We start from the raw sequence: 17,682 nt of genomic DNA on the forward strand, positions 1-17,682 counted from the left end.
TGTTACGTGTTAGACTCTTCAGTAGCAGAGGAAGGTGAAGGATCGTGTGATTGGGCAACAGTTGAAGACGTGTCACTGGAAACTGGCAAGGCGCTTCGTACTCGAGTGAGATCATCCACACAACGATTCACTGCAACCGAAACTCCTTCGAGTATCCTGAGTCTCTCATCAATGGCTTCTCGAGTAATCCGATCCATGAGCATCAGCTGCTCGTCTGTCAGATTGGGTGGCAGGCTACGTAATGGCGTCTGAGCGGCATCCACGTGGACAGAAGCGCCAAGATTTAGCGGAGGTACCACATCACTATTTAAGGATGGTGAGAGTGATTGCCACAAGTGCGTGTGGGACGGGTTAACGCCTTGTGATGTCCCTATTCGGGAGGGAATTTCATGGGCGTGTAATGGAATGAAAGAAGGGATTGCCAATTCTGGATCTGGCATGGCAGAAGAAACACTGATATCAGGAGGTGATACGTTCGGCGCCTCACCAGAGTCAGGCTTGGTAGCAGGTGTATCATTGGATGATGCAGGTGCCTCATCATGGGGTCTCTGGGTATTCTTGTGCCCAATTCGCTGCAATGCGGCGGCGGCAGCAGCTTCTTGGGGATTCAGCCGCGAGTCACCTGCGACGGCCGAGGGTTGACCTGAGGCGCCCGAAGGCCCGTCACCAAACCATCGGGGATCCATACCCCACTGACGCCATTGTCCATCAAGGCCATTGAATCCAGGAAAGTGAGGCACAGGTTGAGGGGTAGCCGTAGCCGTAGCTTGAGATGCATCCCGTGAAGGTGGCGGGCCCTGGTACTGAATGTTGTATTGAATAACAACGCCTGGTGCTTGCCCGGGCAACCACCCCTGAGCAACTGCATTCGGCGGGGGTTGTTGATTATTAACATTGCGAGGTGCTTGGGGTTGATTTCCTGGAGCCACCGGGTTGCCAAAATTAATTGGCTGTCCAGGTATTACTCCTGCCTGAGCACCCGCAGCACGCTGCTGTTCTTGCGCGGGAGTCTCAAGCACGCTGCGTCGACTATGAAAAGAATACAACATGAGTGATCTCGAGATTCCGCAACGCGAATTAACGCACCAAGTAGGGCAGCTTTGCTGACGTTCAAGCCAGGATCGAAGACAATAGAAATGGAAAACATGCCCGCAGGGCAACTTCTTTGGGGTAGTGTTGGGGCCATCAGAATTCTGTTGTGCAGGGTTCGAGTGTGATTCCCCTTCTGGATTCCCAGAGACGCCATGGACGGACATCTCCTCGCGGCAAATAATGCACGTTCTATCTGTCATAGCCGACATTTCTTGTTCGCTCGCGTCAGGGTAGCGCTCATCCATGTTGCGGGTGGCAGCTCTATATCGGACAAGCGCGCGTAATCGTGTCACAAATGACCGCCCGGTAAGATAAACATCTCGGATGATGTTTAGCGGCAACCCATAGAACGCCACGATAAGGAGGAAGAATAAAAGGTATGTACTGAGTTTTAAAAAATCTGAAAAAGAAGTTCACAAAGGTTCGGAATTGATATGGATATTGCGTACCGGTGACCAATTCGATATAGAATACCCACATGCTTTTGTTCTGCCATGGAGGTGCATTCTCGCCACCCCTTTGCCTTGCGCGTCTCAAATCGATGACACAAATGCAATACTTTGCCGTAGTGTTCATAGCGCTCGCCATCAAGATGGCATACTGGAAGGAATATTAAATATAACTTGATGGGACATGCAGAACACGTGCCTCGCTTGCAAACATCATCATGCCCCCTATACCGTTTTTCAGTGTACTTTCAACCGCAACCGCAAACATCAATAGATCTGTGCACCAAAGTATGACAAAAAGAGTGGTCATTCGAATATGAAAAAGTGTAGGTGGGCCGGGAAATGGACGTTGGTCCATCTAGATTATAACTCAGTGCATTGCAACATCAGGCGAAGTAGGACACATACCCACTCAATTCGATCGGAAGCGAGCCAGTGAAATGACCTAACGAACAGCAAAAAGCCGAACATCAAGGCAAACGGAATATCAAAGTCATCCCGGAATATTGTGAACGCCAGTAAAGATTCTGTGATGAAAAACCATAGTCGGTCATAAAGCCGCTAGTGATAATTAAGCGCGGAATCGACCATCGATGTAATAAGAGCTACCTCCACCTCCTGAGGACGAAGAGCACCAAAGAATATCTGTTGCACGAGCTGCCCACACAACAATGCAATAAGAAGGCCGAAATTTGCAAGTATCTGAAAGCTGTTTGAGTACACCGTGAATCACAATTAATACACCACGCACCAATACACTTCTATTACTCTTTGAAAGATAGATTGCGACAGAATAGAAATTACTGTGATACCGGAGTGCATTTGTGATGGTTGCCGAAACTGCAATTGTAGACACTAGACCATAGAGCAGAACTTTGTGATAATTGAATGAAGCCACAATCGGGTGAGCTCTCTGCCGCAGAAAACCGTTGAGGGGCATTCCCAGGAAAGCTGTAAGGGAGGCAGAATATTGTTCGACCGTCGACTCGGATGAGAGTGAGGTGCTGAATGCATTGCGTGTCATAAACTCGACGAGACTTCTCACGGTCACGTCACCAGCGGTTAGTTCATAGTAGAGGAGGCTATAGAGCGTAGATACGAACAAAGCGGCTATTAATTAATTTTGAAGTTCGAAACTCTGGTGCTTACTAGTTTGTCGCCCATTACAAAAGATTCACTTTTATCATGTGGTAGATGTTTCAACAAGTGACTCATCTGTGGCACATCGCGGGAATGAGGGCTCGACATGCTGGCATATATCTTGGGTAATGAACGTAAGTCGGATCATGTTCCCGACCAAAAATCGAAAAGATGACAGGGTTGCTGCATGCAGGTCCACTAGGAATGCACGAACTTGTGATAGGCAATACCAAGGCAATACTGTATCCTGCCAAACGCCTATCGGTAAAATTACATAAATGAAAACTTTCTTAATGTAATAACGCTACTGGAGCATTATGCATACCTGTCACACTCTTCATTCCTTCGGAACTCGTATTTTCTCATGCTAAAGGGTTTATATAAAATGCTTCCATCCCCAACACCCCAAACTTCTTGAAATCGCCCCCCCTCGCACAACTGAGACTTAAAGGTGGAGTGGTCCTTGAATATTTCGCATACTTATTACTGAGGGCATCGTGCCAGCCATGTCTGAACTGCGTAAACGCCAGGATCCTGGCAAAATTGCTGATACGGACCCTCAGAATGTTCTACCCCGAAGTACTTCTGTACTGTCTTCGGTGCTGTCTGGATTCGACCGTCCCCGTCTTGTAATCCTGATAATTCTTGCTGGCTTTGCGGCTTGGTTCCTATCCCCTGAGGAAACTTCGTCACTCTCGCATTCATACGCAATTTGCTCCTCATCGGGTGCTCGTATTTACACTGTGGATCATGCCGTGCCAAACGCCCAGTGCCTTGTTGTGGATGGGTCTTTAATACTGGACGTTGGTTCTTTGGGTATGTCAAAATAGGCAAAAGCCCAACACAAGAAACCGAATCAGACTTATCCGTTACTAGACGATATTATGGCACGTTGGGTTGCCAGAGATCCCCTCCGTTCTTCTCTTCAAATACGTTATTTGGACGAATCTTCGATCGTGGTCCCGGGACTTAGCGGTAAGCTGCGAATAAAGAAACAACTATCTAAAACAACTTTTCAACGCTTCAGATTCACATGCACACATTCTCGAATACGGTGCAAGTAAGCAACTTCTTCTTGAAACTGCCAAGACGATCAAAGGTTTGCATAACAATGGCTCGTCCCGGAAGCGATCTGAGTAGTGTAACCACGATTCAGACACAGTTGCACTCGTCCGACAACATATTTTGGACAACGATGACATACTCAATGACCCTTCAAAAATTATTGAAGGTTGGGGATGGGACCACACTTCTTGGCCAGTGGAAGAATGGCCAACCTCGGTGAGCTTCGTAAAATCATGTGCCGCACGAATCTAAAGTTCATTACTTTGCAGGACGATCTAGATATGGACCCGATAATCCGCGGCCGGCCAGTCATCCTACAAAGCAAGGACGGCCATGCATTGTGGCTCTCGAAGGAGACTTTTGCATTAAACTCTCCGTGGCCATCAGAAATAGAAGGTGGTGTCATTATGAAAGATTCGTCTGGCAATCCAAGCGGTTTTGTTCTTTCCTTGCGGAGATATGGTTTAAAAATAGCTTACAGCAATCATCAGGTGTTGTTCTTGACAAAGCCCAGGACCTTCTGCAGAAACCAGCTCCGACTGAACAGGACTTACTGAGACATTTCAGCGCCACAGTCAAAGATGTCTTGTCTCATGGTTTAACCTCCGTCCATGATGCGGGGTTCAAACCTATTTCGCTCGAGTTTTTCACAAGGTCTTCTAACCATCCTGGTATAAAAACATATTTGACGTTATTCATGCAGACAGGCGGCGGCAGGAAATCTTCCCGTAAGTGCTTAAGGATGCCGTCATCGTGTAATTCACAACAACCTATAGTTCCGAATTTATGGGATGAGATACTTCAATGAAAACGATCCTTACTGGGGAAACCTCTCAGAGCCTATTATCAATGCAGGCGACGGCAGGCTAAATGCTCGCAGTGTCAAGATATTTGCTGACGGTAAGACGGCGTGGCGACAGTATTAAGCTGTCAAACTGACTAGTTATTCAGGTGCTTTACGCTCTGGTGGAGCAGCGGTGAGAATTTTTTTGGCCGTGTTTGTGTTTTTCTTGATGTCTCTCAGCTTCACGAGCCGTATCATGACAATCCCCACACGAAGGGATTCATGCGTGTGGACCCCAAAGTCCTGACTGATGTTGTACCCAAATTTTTAAGAGACGGATGGCAGGTTGTAAGTGCCGGCGATTGCAAAAATAAAAAAATACGCCTCATTTGTTTTTGTCTGGAAGAACATCCATGCAATTGGGGACTATGCCAACGGCGTGGTTCTGGATACATTCGAGGCTGCATTGAAGGACGTCGATATAACTGCACTCAGACCTCGTCTAGAACATGCCCAAATTCTGACGCAAACTGACTTGGAACGTGTCGGAAAGCTCGGAGGTGAGCATTTTAGTTTCCTTAATGTCAATGGAAGTAGAATCGTCGCTATTTAGTTATTTCAAGCATTCAACCTACACATGCGTACGTTGAGCTATTCGCCGGAATGTGTTCGCTACTGACATGTGTCATATGGGCGAAATAGTATCAGCGATATGTGGTTTGCGGAAGAACGTCTTGTGAGTTCATGGGAATCCTACCTACTGGCGTTTGCAGGTGTTGATCGTTTTCCAGGGTCCTGAGCGAGTGAAGGGTTTATATGCCTTCCGCTCCTTACTCGACCACGGCTCTCGACTCGCCATTGGCTCTGACTTCCCGGTGGAAGACATGAACCCGCTCGCTGGGTTCCATGCAGCCATTACGAGACTATCTCCTGAAGGACAATCGCCCAATGGCCCGTCGGGATGGTATGGCTTTCTCGTCCACAAATTCCCCATTCAACTCATGTATGTTTCTCAGGTTTCCAGAACAACGGCTGACTCGCATGGAAGCCTTGAGAGGTACTTTATGAGAGTACTCGGATATGAACGTCACTGATATGGAAAACAATCAATAGGCATGACGATCGATGCTGCGTATGCTTCATTTACCGAAGACAGCCTGGGTTCTCTTGTTCCAGGAAAACGGGCAGACTATGTGGTGCTATCACAAGACATCATGACTGTTCCTGTTGATCAAATTTTGAGGACCAAAGTTCAAGCTACGGTGATCGATGGGCGTGTCGCCTTTGGAAAGGTTTAAGACAGAGGTGGTGGATGGAGGTGTGCTAGGTGCCACCAAAAATTCTTGGAGTTCTATACAGACGGACTCCCTTGCTTTCCCCCAATTAAATACCATTTTTGTTTTGCTTTCGATGTTTTGTTTTGCTTTCGATGTTTTTTCATGCTTTGTTTTGCTTTTTGCATTTGTTGTGCAATCGATTGTGTTGGTTTATAATGTGTCTGGCGTACGGAATAAGTGAACAGTTCCTTCGTATGCCAGATTCACTGTAGTACTTGTTAGTTGAGCCAGTAATAATACATTAGTACAAATAAAAAAACCCCTTCTAACCCGCAAATAATGTTACAAAGTAACAAATCATCTTTAGACAATTTACTGACTTAAGTGATTTTCACTCACCTTCGTCCTACGTATATATTAATTCTCTAATACAGAACATGAATGTATGTGAATGTATCTGACATATGGCAGACAGCCACACTATATATACGACATGAATGTCTGACAGATCATTATAATGCACTTGACTCGTCGGCGTGCCGGCAAATGTCGGATATAACAGGCAGGTAGAACATTCAATGTATCAGGTGATGTCTGAATTCGGTAATTTTGGTGGCACTACTGCATCCGTGCCGCAATGCCCAACATGTCCTCTACATTCCTCTCAAAGGCATTCCGAGAGGCGCATAGTTGATGAATTCGTAATACTGCTAGGTCAATTATATTGTGTATGATTAGAGTAGTTGTCGGAAATGAGCGTTGAATGTATGTTTCGGTGTGACGAGGTAGAGCCAGCAAGGAGATGCTTGTTAGATTGTATATGCTCAATGATATCAATTTATATTTCACATTTTACGTGTGTTGTAAGTGTCGAGCTCAAGTTACTTTCCAATTTCATGACTATATCGTATGCTAATTGCAAACAATGGCAAGTGAATTGCAAGAATGACAAAATATGTACCAGTATTCCGTTAAAATCACAACTATTACATGAGTATTGGAGTACATCAGGAAATCACGCGTTTCCTTTTCTAGCTTTTTCACGCTTATTTAAGAGACTTATTGCTAATCATCACTTTTTCTCACTTATATTTTGGACATAAAAAGCTCGTGCAATTAAAATAAGTAGGCAAGTGAAAAAGTAAGAAAAAGCGGAAAAGTAAGAAAAAGCGAGAGGATTGAAAAGACATAGAAAAAAAGTGAGTTACATTACCAAGCTATTTCGAAGGCATGGTGGTCAGCATATTTGTTGACATAAAATAGGGTAAATATATCGAGAACGTGGTGAGATTTAACTAATGAGGGAAGCAGTTCAGTGCCATAGACCGGAATAAGATGTGCAGAACGAAAAATAGCCTCAACATGAATCACCGCATAGTGTGCATGATTACCGTTAAAAGACGGTGACACCATCCACATCCCAGTATCTTCATCTGGCGTGTCACCGATTCGGTTGAACCACCGAACGACCGCACATGGATAACGTACTCCCCTTAATCGAAAGGAAAAAAATGTTAGTACCTGGGCGATGTCCATACCCCGCATTCCAGGAACGTTCGGGTCAGTAATAACAAACACGCAATCTTTGCGTGCATATTCATTTCTCCATCTGGGGGACACACGAATGTGTTCGCGTTTCATCCCGCCGGTTCCACTCAGGTCACTCGGTGCAAAGAATGTTGAGGCCGCAGAGTGAAAAACTCGTATCCTCCCATCGTAACGAGGGCGGTCCATAATACCTGTGGGAATTTGTGTGGGGTCCTTGTTGGGATACAGCTGCTCGGTGAGGAATTGTTGAACAAGTTCAGCCAAGTCAGGGATGTGAAGCTCATTAGCTAGTGCAGGAATGCTTTGTGGGCGCTTTTTTCCCTCTGTACATAATGATATTTAGTAGTGTATCAAGGTTGTACAAATGAAAAAAGACTTACGAGATGTTCGAGCAAGCTCTACGTGTGCAAGGACCGACATTGGCACATCAATATCCTCAGAGTCAGCGCTGACATCCGGGTTGAGTATACTGGCGCTGGCGCTTCGGGACATACTGGGCAGCTCAGGGTCGTGTTGATCTGCATTGGTCTGCTCTTCCACATTGGTTTGTGCAGGCTGCGCACACTGTCTATCTGATGGTTCTATAGCAAAGGTCAAACAATCTAACAATAAACGAAGTAAAAATGAATCACATACCAAGTGCCGCAAGAATGGATGATAGACATGTACCCGAGAGCATCCCGCGAGTGCGGAAATCCACACGTGATGCCGCCAACTTGTCAAGACGCTGATTGGTTAGTAACATCTGACCCAGAGCCTTGTATCGGCTGGACCGTCTCCAAGGCTCCTTGACAGCCTTTATATGCTTTGACTCCGTAATAGAGGAGCAGAGGCCGTTCGGAGCGCCAAAGAGTCGGATAAGATAGATGTAGTGAGACATGGCGTGTTGTCGGGGAAGTGAAAAAGTTAAGACCGTTCCAGTAGTCTTGAAAATCTCCCGATAGTGGTGAAAACGGGTAAGGGCATCTTGAATTTCACCGAGCGACTTCTCCGTGATCACATTGCGGCGGACAAGGTAACAGAATTCGAGGAAGGCACGGAATGCACGCACGACATCCAAGGGGACGTGACCTTCAATGGCCGGCAAATATACCTTCATAAGGGCCTTGGAATCGTCGCCAGTCCACTGTTTGAAGTGACGTCCTTGAGGAAATCTACGAAGTCCAGGGAATGGAGGAACTGCTGCAATTCTATGAAAGGTTAGAGTAAATCAAAATGATGGTGCATAAACACACCTTCGGTCAATATCATCTAAAATTATGTTAGCCTGCATCTTTCCATGTGTGCGCAGTAGGTATTTCTCTACCCATGTAACTAAATGGTCCTTATATGCCCCCTTGATAATCTGGTGAAGAAGATCAGGTGCGAGGAGTTCGTGGATGTCGGCGCGGGGAAAATCGTTCGTAAATGGCTGAATATAAGAATTAATTCTAAGTACAAATGAAACCGAACAACTGAAGTACCACAAGCACGTTAATGAGACCATACTCTTTCCACAGTGTATCAAAATCGCACTCTTCGATGAGTGCATCTGCGTGAGTTCTTGAACGAAGGAGACTAATCTCGTCGAGGTCATCGCTATGGGAAAGACACCTAGTAATATTTAATATAAGAATGAATCCAATAGATAATCGGGAAAAATTACTTGGCACACCAGTTCCGAACTATGCATGCGAGCAACACCTGTTCCTCGTAGTCTGCGATATATGGCCCGAGTCCATATATGACACGGCGATAGTGGCCGTCCCCAAAACAAACAATTTCAGGCTTTGTCATGCCTGGCTTCAGATTCTTTAGGATGAATGAGAGGGACGAATGAAAAATTTGACGTCGGAAGCTTCGAAAACCTGGTGTCTCAGCATGCTGTTTCGTGGCTTCACAGGAGGGTAAGGACAGTAAAATGTGAACATGTGAGCACATACTTTTTGGCATTGCAAGGAATCCCACCACGGCAACAGCGTTGCGGTGTGCACGGCGAACAGTATTCTGGACATTCCCAATAGATGCGTAGAGAGGGTAGTAATCATTTTGCCCCGTTGCAACCGAAACAGTGGTCTTATCACTCCCGAGAATGACGGGCACGAACGCCGAGCCATGGGTATCTGGGTCCTCAGAAATCTTATCCTGAAAATATCTCTCAAATCATGTACATTAACGATAATGAACATAGTACATACCGCTTGAGACCAAGCCCAATCCCCGGACATGAAGTCCTGCCATTGGCGTTCGTCATTTTCGGTTGCGTACTCACGGTAAGGTTGGAGATCGATTTCCATAGCATAGTCTGGATTAGAAAGCATATTGTTAACAACATTGCGTGGATCACGAAACCAAACGTCATAGGTATCTGTCATCCAGGGTGCGACACCTTGTTCTGGAATCTCGCCAGTATATTTTACCGAAAACGACTGCCATTTAATGTCTCCGAGGGGTGTATCGTCGATGGTCTTGTAAAGTGCACGGTGGTCAGGAAACAAAGTTGTTTTGCTACCCCCTTCAATCAATGAAGCTGCCCATATATTTAACAGCTGGTCGATTGAATGCATGGGGGTCTGGTTTTTCGTAAATAGGTAGTCGGCGAGCTCAAACTCTACCCGACTCTTGTAAGGCGTCCAGTCATCTGATGCCTTGTCCGAAAGTGGTGGAGGCGGAGTTCCTCGTGGAAGGAAGTTACCTTCACGATCACAGGGGCGAGCTTCATAGGTCACAAGCAATATATCAGTACTTGAGAATTATACAGTCCATAAACTTACCAGACAGAAGCGGATGATAATTTCTATACAACCGGTCACCAGGCCCAACAAATTGAGCAGTTGGTTGCAAGGGATCTTCCGGTCCCAAGTCCGTGTCATTGGCATCACCAAAATCCAAATCAAAGGACAATGCAGGACTTGGTGAACAAGGGACAGATGCCTGAGTCACTGCATGTGGATGTAAGAATATGGGGTGCTTCGCATTCATGTGCTGTGTATACCCTGATCGGTTCTTGAACCAACGGTTACACCCCGGCTTCGTGCAAGGGATGCAAAGTCCACTGGCCTGGTGGCGCAGGTAGCTTCCTTGTGACCCAGTTTGGGACATGCTGGTTGAGGTATTTGGAGTTGGGGAGGGTAGGACTCGTCGGTAGGATAGCCAATATCTGGTCTGGCGGATTGAGTTGATGGTATTCGGAGTCAGGGAGGGTCAAGCTTGTCGGTAGGATGGCTAGTACGAGTGAGTTGATGGTATTCAGAGTAGGGGGGGTAGGACTCGTCGGTAGGATAGCCAATATCTGGTCTGGCGGATTGAGTTGATGGTATTCGGAGTCGGTAGAGTTGAGCTTGTCAGTAGGATAGCCAATACTACCAGCTCCAGCGGATTGAGTTGATGGTATTTGGAGTCAGGAAGGGTCGAGCTTGTCGGTAGGATGGCCAATACCAGCTCTGGCGCGTGAGTTGATGGTATTCAGAGTCGGGAGAGTTGAGCTTGTCGGTAGGATAGCCAATATTGCCAGCTCTGGCGGATTGAGTTGATGGTATTTGGAGTCAGGAAGGGTCGAGCTTGTCGGTAGGATGGCCAATACAAGCTCTGGCGTGTGAGTTGATGGTATTTGGAGTTGGCGATAGTGCAGCTTGTTGGCAGAATAGCCAGTACTAGCTCTGGTGTCTGGTGTCAGCTTGGGGCAGAACCAGTTGGGATGATAGTCAGTACATACCGGCTCAGATGCTTGAGTTAAGTGCTGGAGGATGCAGGCGGACTTGGAAAATGATGTAAATCGGTATTGAGGGTTACCCTTGGAGTTACAATGGGTTGTTTGTTTGCGTTTAGGAAATTTGCAAAGTCTCTGACTAGTAACTCTTACATACCTTTTATCAGGTCCTGCCCTTCGCTGCTTCTTTCTTCCTGCCTGTTGCCTGCCTTTAATCTCCGTTATGACACCTCCTGCCTCCCCTCGTCGTACACGCCCAAAAAATGCGACACAGCGCCCTGGACTCATTCTTCTTGAAGGTCAAAAAAAACGACGCACCAAGGCCCAGATCGCAGAAGATCTACAGCATGCAAAAGATGTGCAGGCTGTCCAGGCAGCGACTGCACAGCGTGGAATTAGCCACATTGCTGGCATTGAGGCTGACATGCAGGCACAGCAGTCGACTCAGGCAAGTGGGAGGGGGAAGCTGCCCGTAAAGCCCCGTCCTAGACCAGTGAAGAGTAAAAAAGCAGAAGTTGTAGCGACTAATGAACTTACCTTGGAGAGTCCTATTGTGCCGGCAACACAGGTCAAGGCCAAAGGCACAGGCAAATATGGCACCATGGGTAGGGATGCTGATGGCGTTGATGCAGGAGATGGCGAAGTGATCGGAAACGAAGTTGAGAAGTCAAAGAAGACGAAGAAGCTTAAGAAGGCCAACCTCATTTCGCGCGAGGTGATCAGTGCTGCAACGAAGCATATCATCAATCAAGGGAAGGCACCTGACAGTGACAAGAAAGGAAATCTCTATCCGTCAGTCATTTCTCTTCTCTCACCATCATGATGTTAATGCTCACAGAATCCACGCTCCACTTCATGACGCTTACATGGGCGCTCAGTAGTAGAAAACTTAACGTTGCTAGAAAGATCGATAACTGGCGAACTCTTGTTAAACCTCAGGAGGAAGTTCATTCCGAACTTCAAACGACAATAAAAAATCCTGTTTTAAGGGCCGTCCAATCTGCTTCGGGCAACACTTTGTCAGTGACAACTTTGAAATCGAGTCAGACTGCAGCAACCACAGTCTCAAGTGCGAAAGAACCCCCTCCCACCTTGATCAAATCTTCAGACGGACTGGTATCAGAGGAGGACGAGGAAGAAGATGAGGAAGATGAAGATGAAGCAGATGAAGACGAAGAGGAATTACCAGAGCAGTTGTATGGGTTCACGGCCGACAGGAAAGACAAGGCGGCAATGCAGGTAAGTGTCAGACTTGATCCGATCATTGAAATTGCTCAATTTGGTTGTAGAGTGTTGTAGCGATCTCTGAATTTTCGGATGATGAAGTGGCCGAAGCACCGGCCATCATTCCATTCAACTTATTACCATTCACGCAGCAAGCAGATATAGTAAGGTTTGCTTTAGAACAACCTCGAGCTCCAATCAGTACTACCTCCAAAAGGAAAATCGAGGACCTCGTCGGATATTACAGCTCATCCGAAGAGGACATTGCCCCCGTTGTCGTTGATGCAGAGTTGGATTTGCTTTCGGCGTCTGAGGTCGAGATTGAGGATGTTCCCAAGCCAATGCGCACCACTGGCACCGCAAAGGTGAGTATTTCTTAAAATTCTGTTATATAACGACACTGAGGCGCCTGCTTATAGACGAGTGTATCGGTCTCTGTGAATCCGAACCCATCCAAGAAAGCCAAAGTCGAACCGGCTCGCCAGGACCTGTCCAAGAAGGTGAAAACAGAACTCGTTTCTCAAAAGAAGGCCAAGGTCGATCTACCTTCCAAGGACACTAACATTCTGGTTCCCGCAACCCCTCAGCCTGACTTAATGTTTGCGGATATGGCGACAAAGCCTAAAACTATAGGGCAATGGAGAAACACAGATCTCCCGTCGATGATGTTGGAGGACGGCGCATGGCGCAGAACTTTTATACCAACAGTCTTTCTATGGGCTGGCGCTCAGCCAAAATTTTGGACCATCGAGACTGAGCAGTTACTTCCAGCACTACAATCTATCTTTGACGTTGCTTATCCAGGAACAAATCACAATATCCAACCAAAGGGCCCTATCATAGGCTTGGTACGTCTCACTTTTGCTTTTACATTTGAAATATTTTTTCTAATGTCATGTTATCCCAACCAAAGGTAAATCAGCGTCTATGCTCCTGGCGCAGTAACTTCGGATCTACAGCCATCGCCCTTGTTACTAACTTCCTCGCGGCCTCCAAAGCTGATGAGGATGATGAGGACGAGGACGACACCAGTGACTTTGAGCAAGTGCTGGCAACTAACCTTCTCGAGGACTACGCTTTCCTCTATGAGGATCCGGAGACCCGTGACCCAGACCAGATCTACCGGTCCATATTCATGTTGGAAATGATCGAGGCCGCCCACATTAATGCCATTGCTGGATTCCTTGATGTACCTGCGCTCAACACTCATGGTTTGCATTTGAATGGAATGCAGGCTGTAATTGCTGCATGCGCTGCTGCAGTAGGTCCTATCTCCAGATTCTGGCTTTTATTAATGGTCCGTTTCTATAGCTCGAACGTGCCTTTTCTTTCGCTGCAAAACCAAAAACCTCTGCTGACAACCAAAGCACTACTGCCGGCAGTACAAAGGGCAGCAGTAAGCCTCGCAAAATGCCCCTGAAGCGCAATAAATCCTCGGGCAAGGACAGCACTGCAGCGTCGGCCTTTTCAGAAGCAAACTGTGGGTTGGTGACGTCTGAATATTATGATTCCTTGCAGAGGCGTGGGTCGAAGTACACAATGGACACAATTGCCATGGTGCGTCGGCGGCAGGCAGCATCCTCAAACGCTGCTGCTGAGGAGGTAAAAACCAAGGGGGGACGTGCCCTGCTTTGTAAGTATTTTTCACTCATCGTGTGCTCTACTAGTAGTACTGACACGTCTGATAGAATGTTCTCTGTTTTTGATGCTTGTATCACTGTTTCCGCTCACTTTCCGCCGGTGGTACTATTATTAGTAGTATGCTCCAGACGCTTATGCACTCCGAGTTCCATCATAATGATCCCCTCCCCCTCTACTAGTAGGCTACTAGTAGTACTAGTAATTTGAGCCATCTTTTTCTCTACTAGTCGCACATTTTCAATACCATTCGTCATTTTGGATCACTTATTTCATACTTTTAAACTACTTTTTTTTGACTTAATGCAACTTTTGATCCCTCATATCGTGCGTTTTTGAGTGGGTTTCGCCAAAAAAAAGTTGACAATAAGTCAAGCATAAGTAGAACGTAAGTAGAATTTGAGTAGAGAGATCTACTGAAAAAAGTTGGTTCAACTTTTTTCGACCTGACGCAACTTTCCTACCGAGTCGTGCGAAAAGTTGGACATAAGTAGACAAAAAGTAAACTCGTGATTTCCTGATGTAACATTGCAACCGTGTTATAACATAGGTTGACAAAGGGCAACCGCTCGTAGTCGGTTGTGACGATTGTGTCTGCTTTCAAATTTCATCAGTTGCAACACCATGCGGCCATTGGTGGCGCGGCAAGTTGCGGCAGTGATGTGGCAAAATACCTGAGCCTGACCCGGGTCGACCTACTTTCTTGTGTAATAACGCTACTGGACCATATTACCTGTCAGACTCATCATTCTTTGGAACTCGTGGCTATTTATATAAAATGTTAACAAATGGTGACATTGGCTTCCATCCCCATCACCCTAGACTTCTTGAAATCGCCTCCCCTTGCACGACTGAGACTTTAAGGTGGAGTGGTCCTTGAATATTCCGCATGCTTATTACTGAGGACATCGTGCCAGCCATGTCTGAACTGCGTAAACGCCAGGATCCTGGCAAGATTGCTGATACGGACCCTCAGAATCATGATATTCTACCCCGCAGAAGTACTTTTGTACTGTCTTCGATGCTGTCTGGATTCGACCGTCCCCGTCTCGTAATCCTGATATTTTTTGCTGTCTTTGCGGCTTGGATCCTATCCCCCCAGGAAACTTCGTCACTCTCACATTCCTACGCAGTTTGCTCCTCATCAGGTGCTCGTATTTACACTGTGGATCATGCCGTGCCACACGCACAGTGCCTTGTTGTGGATGGGTCTTTGATACTGGACGTTGGTTCTTTGGGTACGTCAAAATAGGCAAAAGCCCAACACAAGAAGCCGAATCAGACTTATCCGTTACTAGACGATATTATGGCACGTTGGGTTGCCAGAGGTCGCCTCCGTTCTTCTCTTCAAATACGTTATTTGGACGAATCTTCGATCGTGGTTCCGGGACTTAGCGGTAAGCTGCGAGTAAAGAAACAATTATCTAAAACAACTTTTCAACGCTTCAGATTCACATGGACACATTCTCGAATATGGTGCAAGTAGGCAATTTCTTCTTGAAAATGCCAAGACGATCAAAGGTCTGCATAACAATGGCTCGTCCCGGAAGCGATCTGAGTAGTGTAACCACAATTCAGACGCAGTTGCACTCGTCCGACAATATATTTTGGACAACGATGACATACTCAATGACCCTTCAAAATTTATTGAAGGTTCGGGATGGGACCACACTTCTTGGCCGGTGGAAGAATGGCCAACCTCGGTGAGCTTCGTAAAATCATGTGCCGCGTGAATGTAGAGTTCATTACTTTGCAGGATGATCTAGATATGGACCCGATAATCCGCGGCCGGCCAGTCATCCTACAAAGCAAGGACGGCCATGCATTTTGGCTCTCGAAGGAGATTTTTGCATTAAACTCTCCGTGGCCATCAGAAATAGAAGGTGGTGTCATTATGAAAGATTCTTCTGGCAATCCAAGCGGTTCTGTTCTTTCCTTGCGGAGATATGGCTTAAAAATAGCTTACAGCAATCATCAGGTGTTGTTCTTGACAAAGCCGAAGACCTTGTGCAGAAACCAGCTCCGACTGAACAGGACTTACTGAGACATTTCAACGTCGCAGTCAAAGATATCTTGTCTCATGGTTTAACCTCCGTCCATGATGCGGGGTTCAGACCTGTTTCGCTTGAGTTTTTCACAAGGTCTCTTAAACATCCTGGTATAAAAACACATTTGACGCTATTCATGCAGACAGGCGGCGGCAGGAAATCTTCCCGTAAGTGCTCAAGGATGCCGTCATTGTGCAATTCACAACGGCCTATAGTTTCGAATTTATGGGATGAGATACTTCAATGAAACCGATCCTTACTGGGGAAACCTCTCAGAACCTATTATCAATGCAGGCGATGGCAGGCTAAATGCTCGCAGTGTCAAGATCTTTGCTGACGGTAAGATGGTGTGGTGATAGTATTAAGCTGTCACACTGACCAGTTATTCAGGTGCTTTACGCTCTGGTGGAGCAGCGGTGAGGATCTCTTTGGCTGTGTTTGTGTTTTTTTTTTGATATCTCTCAGCTCCACGAGCCGTATCATGACAATCCCCACACGAAGGGTGTCATGCGTGTGGACCCCAAAGTCTTGGCTGATGTTGTATACAAATTTTTAAGAGACGGATGGCAGGTTGTAAGTGCCGGCGATCGCAAAAATAAAACAATACGTCTCATTTGTTTTTGTCTGGAAGAACATCCATGCAATTGGGGACTATGCTAACGGTGTGGTTCTGGACGCATTCGAGGCTGCCTTGAAGGACGTCGATATAACTGCACTCAGACCTCGCCTAGAACATGCCCAAATTCTGACGCAAACTGACTTGGAACGTGTCGGAAAGCTCGGAGGTGAGCATTTTAGATCCCTCAATGTCAATGGAAGTAGAATTGTCGCTATTTAGTCATTTCAAGCATTCAACCTACGCATGCGTACGTTAAGTCATTCATCCGAATGTGTTCGCTACTCACATGTGTCACATGCGCGGAATAGTATCAGCGATATGTGGTTTGCGGAAGAACGTCTCGTGAGTTCATGGGAATCCTACTTACCGGCGTTTGCAGGTGTTGATCGTTTTCCAGGGTCCTGAGCGAGTGAAGGGTTTATATGCCTTCCGCTCCTTACTTGATCACGGCTCTCGACTCGCCATTGGGTCTGACTTCCCGGTGGAAGACATGAATCCGCTCGCTGGGTTCCATGCAGCCATTACGAGACTGACTCCTGAAGGATTATCACCCAACGGCCCGTCGGGATGGTATGGCTTTCTCGTCCACAAAATCCCCATTCAACTCATGTATGCTTCGCAGGTTTCCAGAACAACGTCTGACTCGCATGGAAGCCTTGAGAGGTACTTTACGAGAGCACTCAGATATGAGCGTCACTGATATTGGAAACAATCAATAGGCATGACGATCGATGCTGCATATGCTTCATTTACCGAAGACAGCCTGGGTTCTCTTGTTCCGGGAAAACGGGCAGACTATGTGGTGCTATCACAAGACATCATGACTGTTCCTGTTGATCAAATTTTGAGGACCAAAGTTCAAGCTACGGTGATCGATGGGCGTGTCGCCTTTGGAAAGGTTTAAGACAGAAGTGGTGCATGGAGTGGTGCTAGGGTGCAACCAAAAATTGGCTTGGAGTTCTATACGGACGAACTCCCTTGCTTTCCCCCAATTAAATACCGTTTTTGTTTTGCTTTCGATGTTTTTTCATGTTTTGTTTTGCTTTTCGCATTTGTTGTGCAATCGATTGTGTTGGTTTATATATAAGAGATGGCATCCGGAAATAACCG

General features: G+C 46.5%; 5 protein-coding genes across 5 annotated transcripts; 3 read left to right on the forward strand and 2 right to left on the reverse strand.

Moving 5' to 3' along the window:
* Positions 1–2: 2 nt before the first annotated feature.
* HD556DRAFT_1450595 (uncharacterized protein) lies at positions 3–2,565 on the reverse strand (the record flags this gene model as incomplete). Its single annotated transcript, XM_041307791.1, has 7 exons — positions 3–1,029; positions 1,087–1,492; positions 1,542–1,692; positions 1,735–1,899; positions 1,950–2,102; positions 2,151–2,243; positions 2,293–2,565. 7 exons carry the CDS (start codon positions 2,563–2,565, stop codon positions 3–5), a joined length of 2,268 nt encoding a protein of 755 aa, XP_041153022.1.
* A 622-nt stretch (positions 2,566–3,187) lies between these two features.
* Positions 3,188–5,828, forward strand: HD556DRAFT_1249697 (amidohydrolase family-domain-containing protein; the record flags this gene model as incomplete). The annotated part of the gene is made up of 16 exons (XM_041298870.1): positions 3,188–3,497; positions 3,558–3,656; positions 3,709–3,780; positions 3,838–3,962; positions 4,016–4,181; positions 4,238–4,400; positions 4,450–4,474; positions 4,523–4,646; positions 4,698–4,723; positions 4,771–4,878; positions 4,937–5,090; positions 5,144–5,171; positions 5,233–5,266; positions 5,322–5,494; positions 5,547–5,587; positions 5,644–5,828. 16 exons carry the CDS (start codon positions 3,188–3,190, stop codon positions 5,826–5,828), a joined length of 1,833 nt encoding a protein of 610 aa, XP_041153023.1.
* A 1,188-nt stretch (positions 5,829–7,016) lies between these two features.
* On the reverse strand, positions 7,017–10,436 carry HD556DRAFT_1249676 (uncharacterized protein; the record flags this gene model as incomplete). Its single annotated transcript, XM_041298868.1, has 9 exons — positions 7,017–7,656; positions 7,770–7,923; positions 7,992–8,545; positions 8,591–8,766; positions 8,819–8,948; positions 9,001–9,229; positions 9,278–9,479; positions 9,533–10,050; positions 10,109–10,436. The coding sequence occupies 9 exons, from the start codon at positions 10,434–10,436 to the stop codon at positions 7,017–7,019; spliced, it is 2,931 nt and encodes a 976-aa protein (XP_041153024.1).
* A 1,031-nt stretch (positions 10,437–11,467) lies between these two features.
* Positions 11,468–14,023, forward strand: HD556DRAFT_1314169 (uncharacterized protein; the record flags this gene model as incomplete). The annotated part of the gene is made up of 7 exons (XM_041300889.1): positions 11,468–11,835; positions 11,946–12,282; positions 12,333–12,632; positions 12,687–13,115; positions 13,181–13,528; positions 13,579–13,900; positions 13,935–14,023. The coding sequence occupies 7 exons, from the start codon at positions 11,468–11,470 to the stop codon at positions 14,021–14,023; spliced, it is 2,193 nt and encodes a 730-aa protein (XP_041153025.1).
* A 427-nt stretch (positions 14,024–14,450) lies between these two features.
* On the forward strand, positions 14,451–17,654 carry HD556DRAFT_1421746 (amidohydrolase family-domain-containing protein). Its single transcript, XM_041304498.1, has 17 exons — positions 14,451–14,769; positions 14,823–15,143; positions 15,204–15,302; positions 15,355–15,426; positions 15,484–15,608; positions 15,662–15,827; positions 15,884–16,046; positions 16,096–16,120; positions 16,169–16,292; positions 16,344–16,369; positions 16,419–16,526; positions 16,585–16,738; positions 16,792–16,819; positions 16,881–16,914; positions 16,970–17,142; positions 17,195–17,235; positions 17,292–17,654. The coding sequence occupies exons 2-17, from the start codon at positions 14,825–14,827 to the stop codon at positions 17,474–17,476; spliced, it is 1,842 nt and encodes a 613-aa protein (XP_041153026.1). The 5' UTR covers positions 14,451–14,769; positions 14,823–14,824; the 3' UTR covers positions 17,477–17,654.
* The last annotated feature ends 28 nt before the right edge of the window (positions 17,655–17,682 follow it).

This window comes from Suillus plorans (genome assembly GCF_016647745.1).
Source record: "Suillus plorans strain S12 chromosome Unknown HD556scaffold_108, whole genome shotgun sequence".
NCBI classification, from domain to species: Eukaryota; Fungi; Basidiomycota; class Agaricomycetes; order Boletales; family Suillaceae; genus Suillus; species Suillus plorans.

Coding starts and splice junctions, on each gene's coding strand:
- HD556DRAFT_1421746 (XM_041304498.1), top strand. CDS start 14,825: ATGTCTGAACTGCGTAAACGCCAGGATCCTGGCAAGATTGCTGATACG. Junction 16,121..16,168: donor CGGCGGCAGGAAATCTTCCC/GTAAGTGCTCAA, acceptor AACGGCCTATAG/TTTCGAATTTATGGGATGAG. Junction 16,370..16,418: donor TACGCTCTGGTGGAGCAGCG/GTGAGGATCTCT, acceptor GATATCTCTCAG/CTCCACGAGCCGTATCATGA.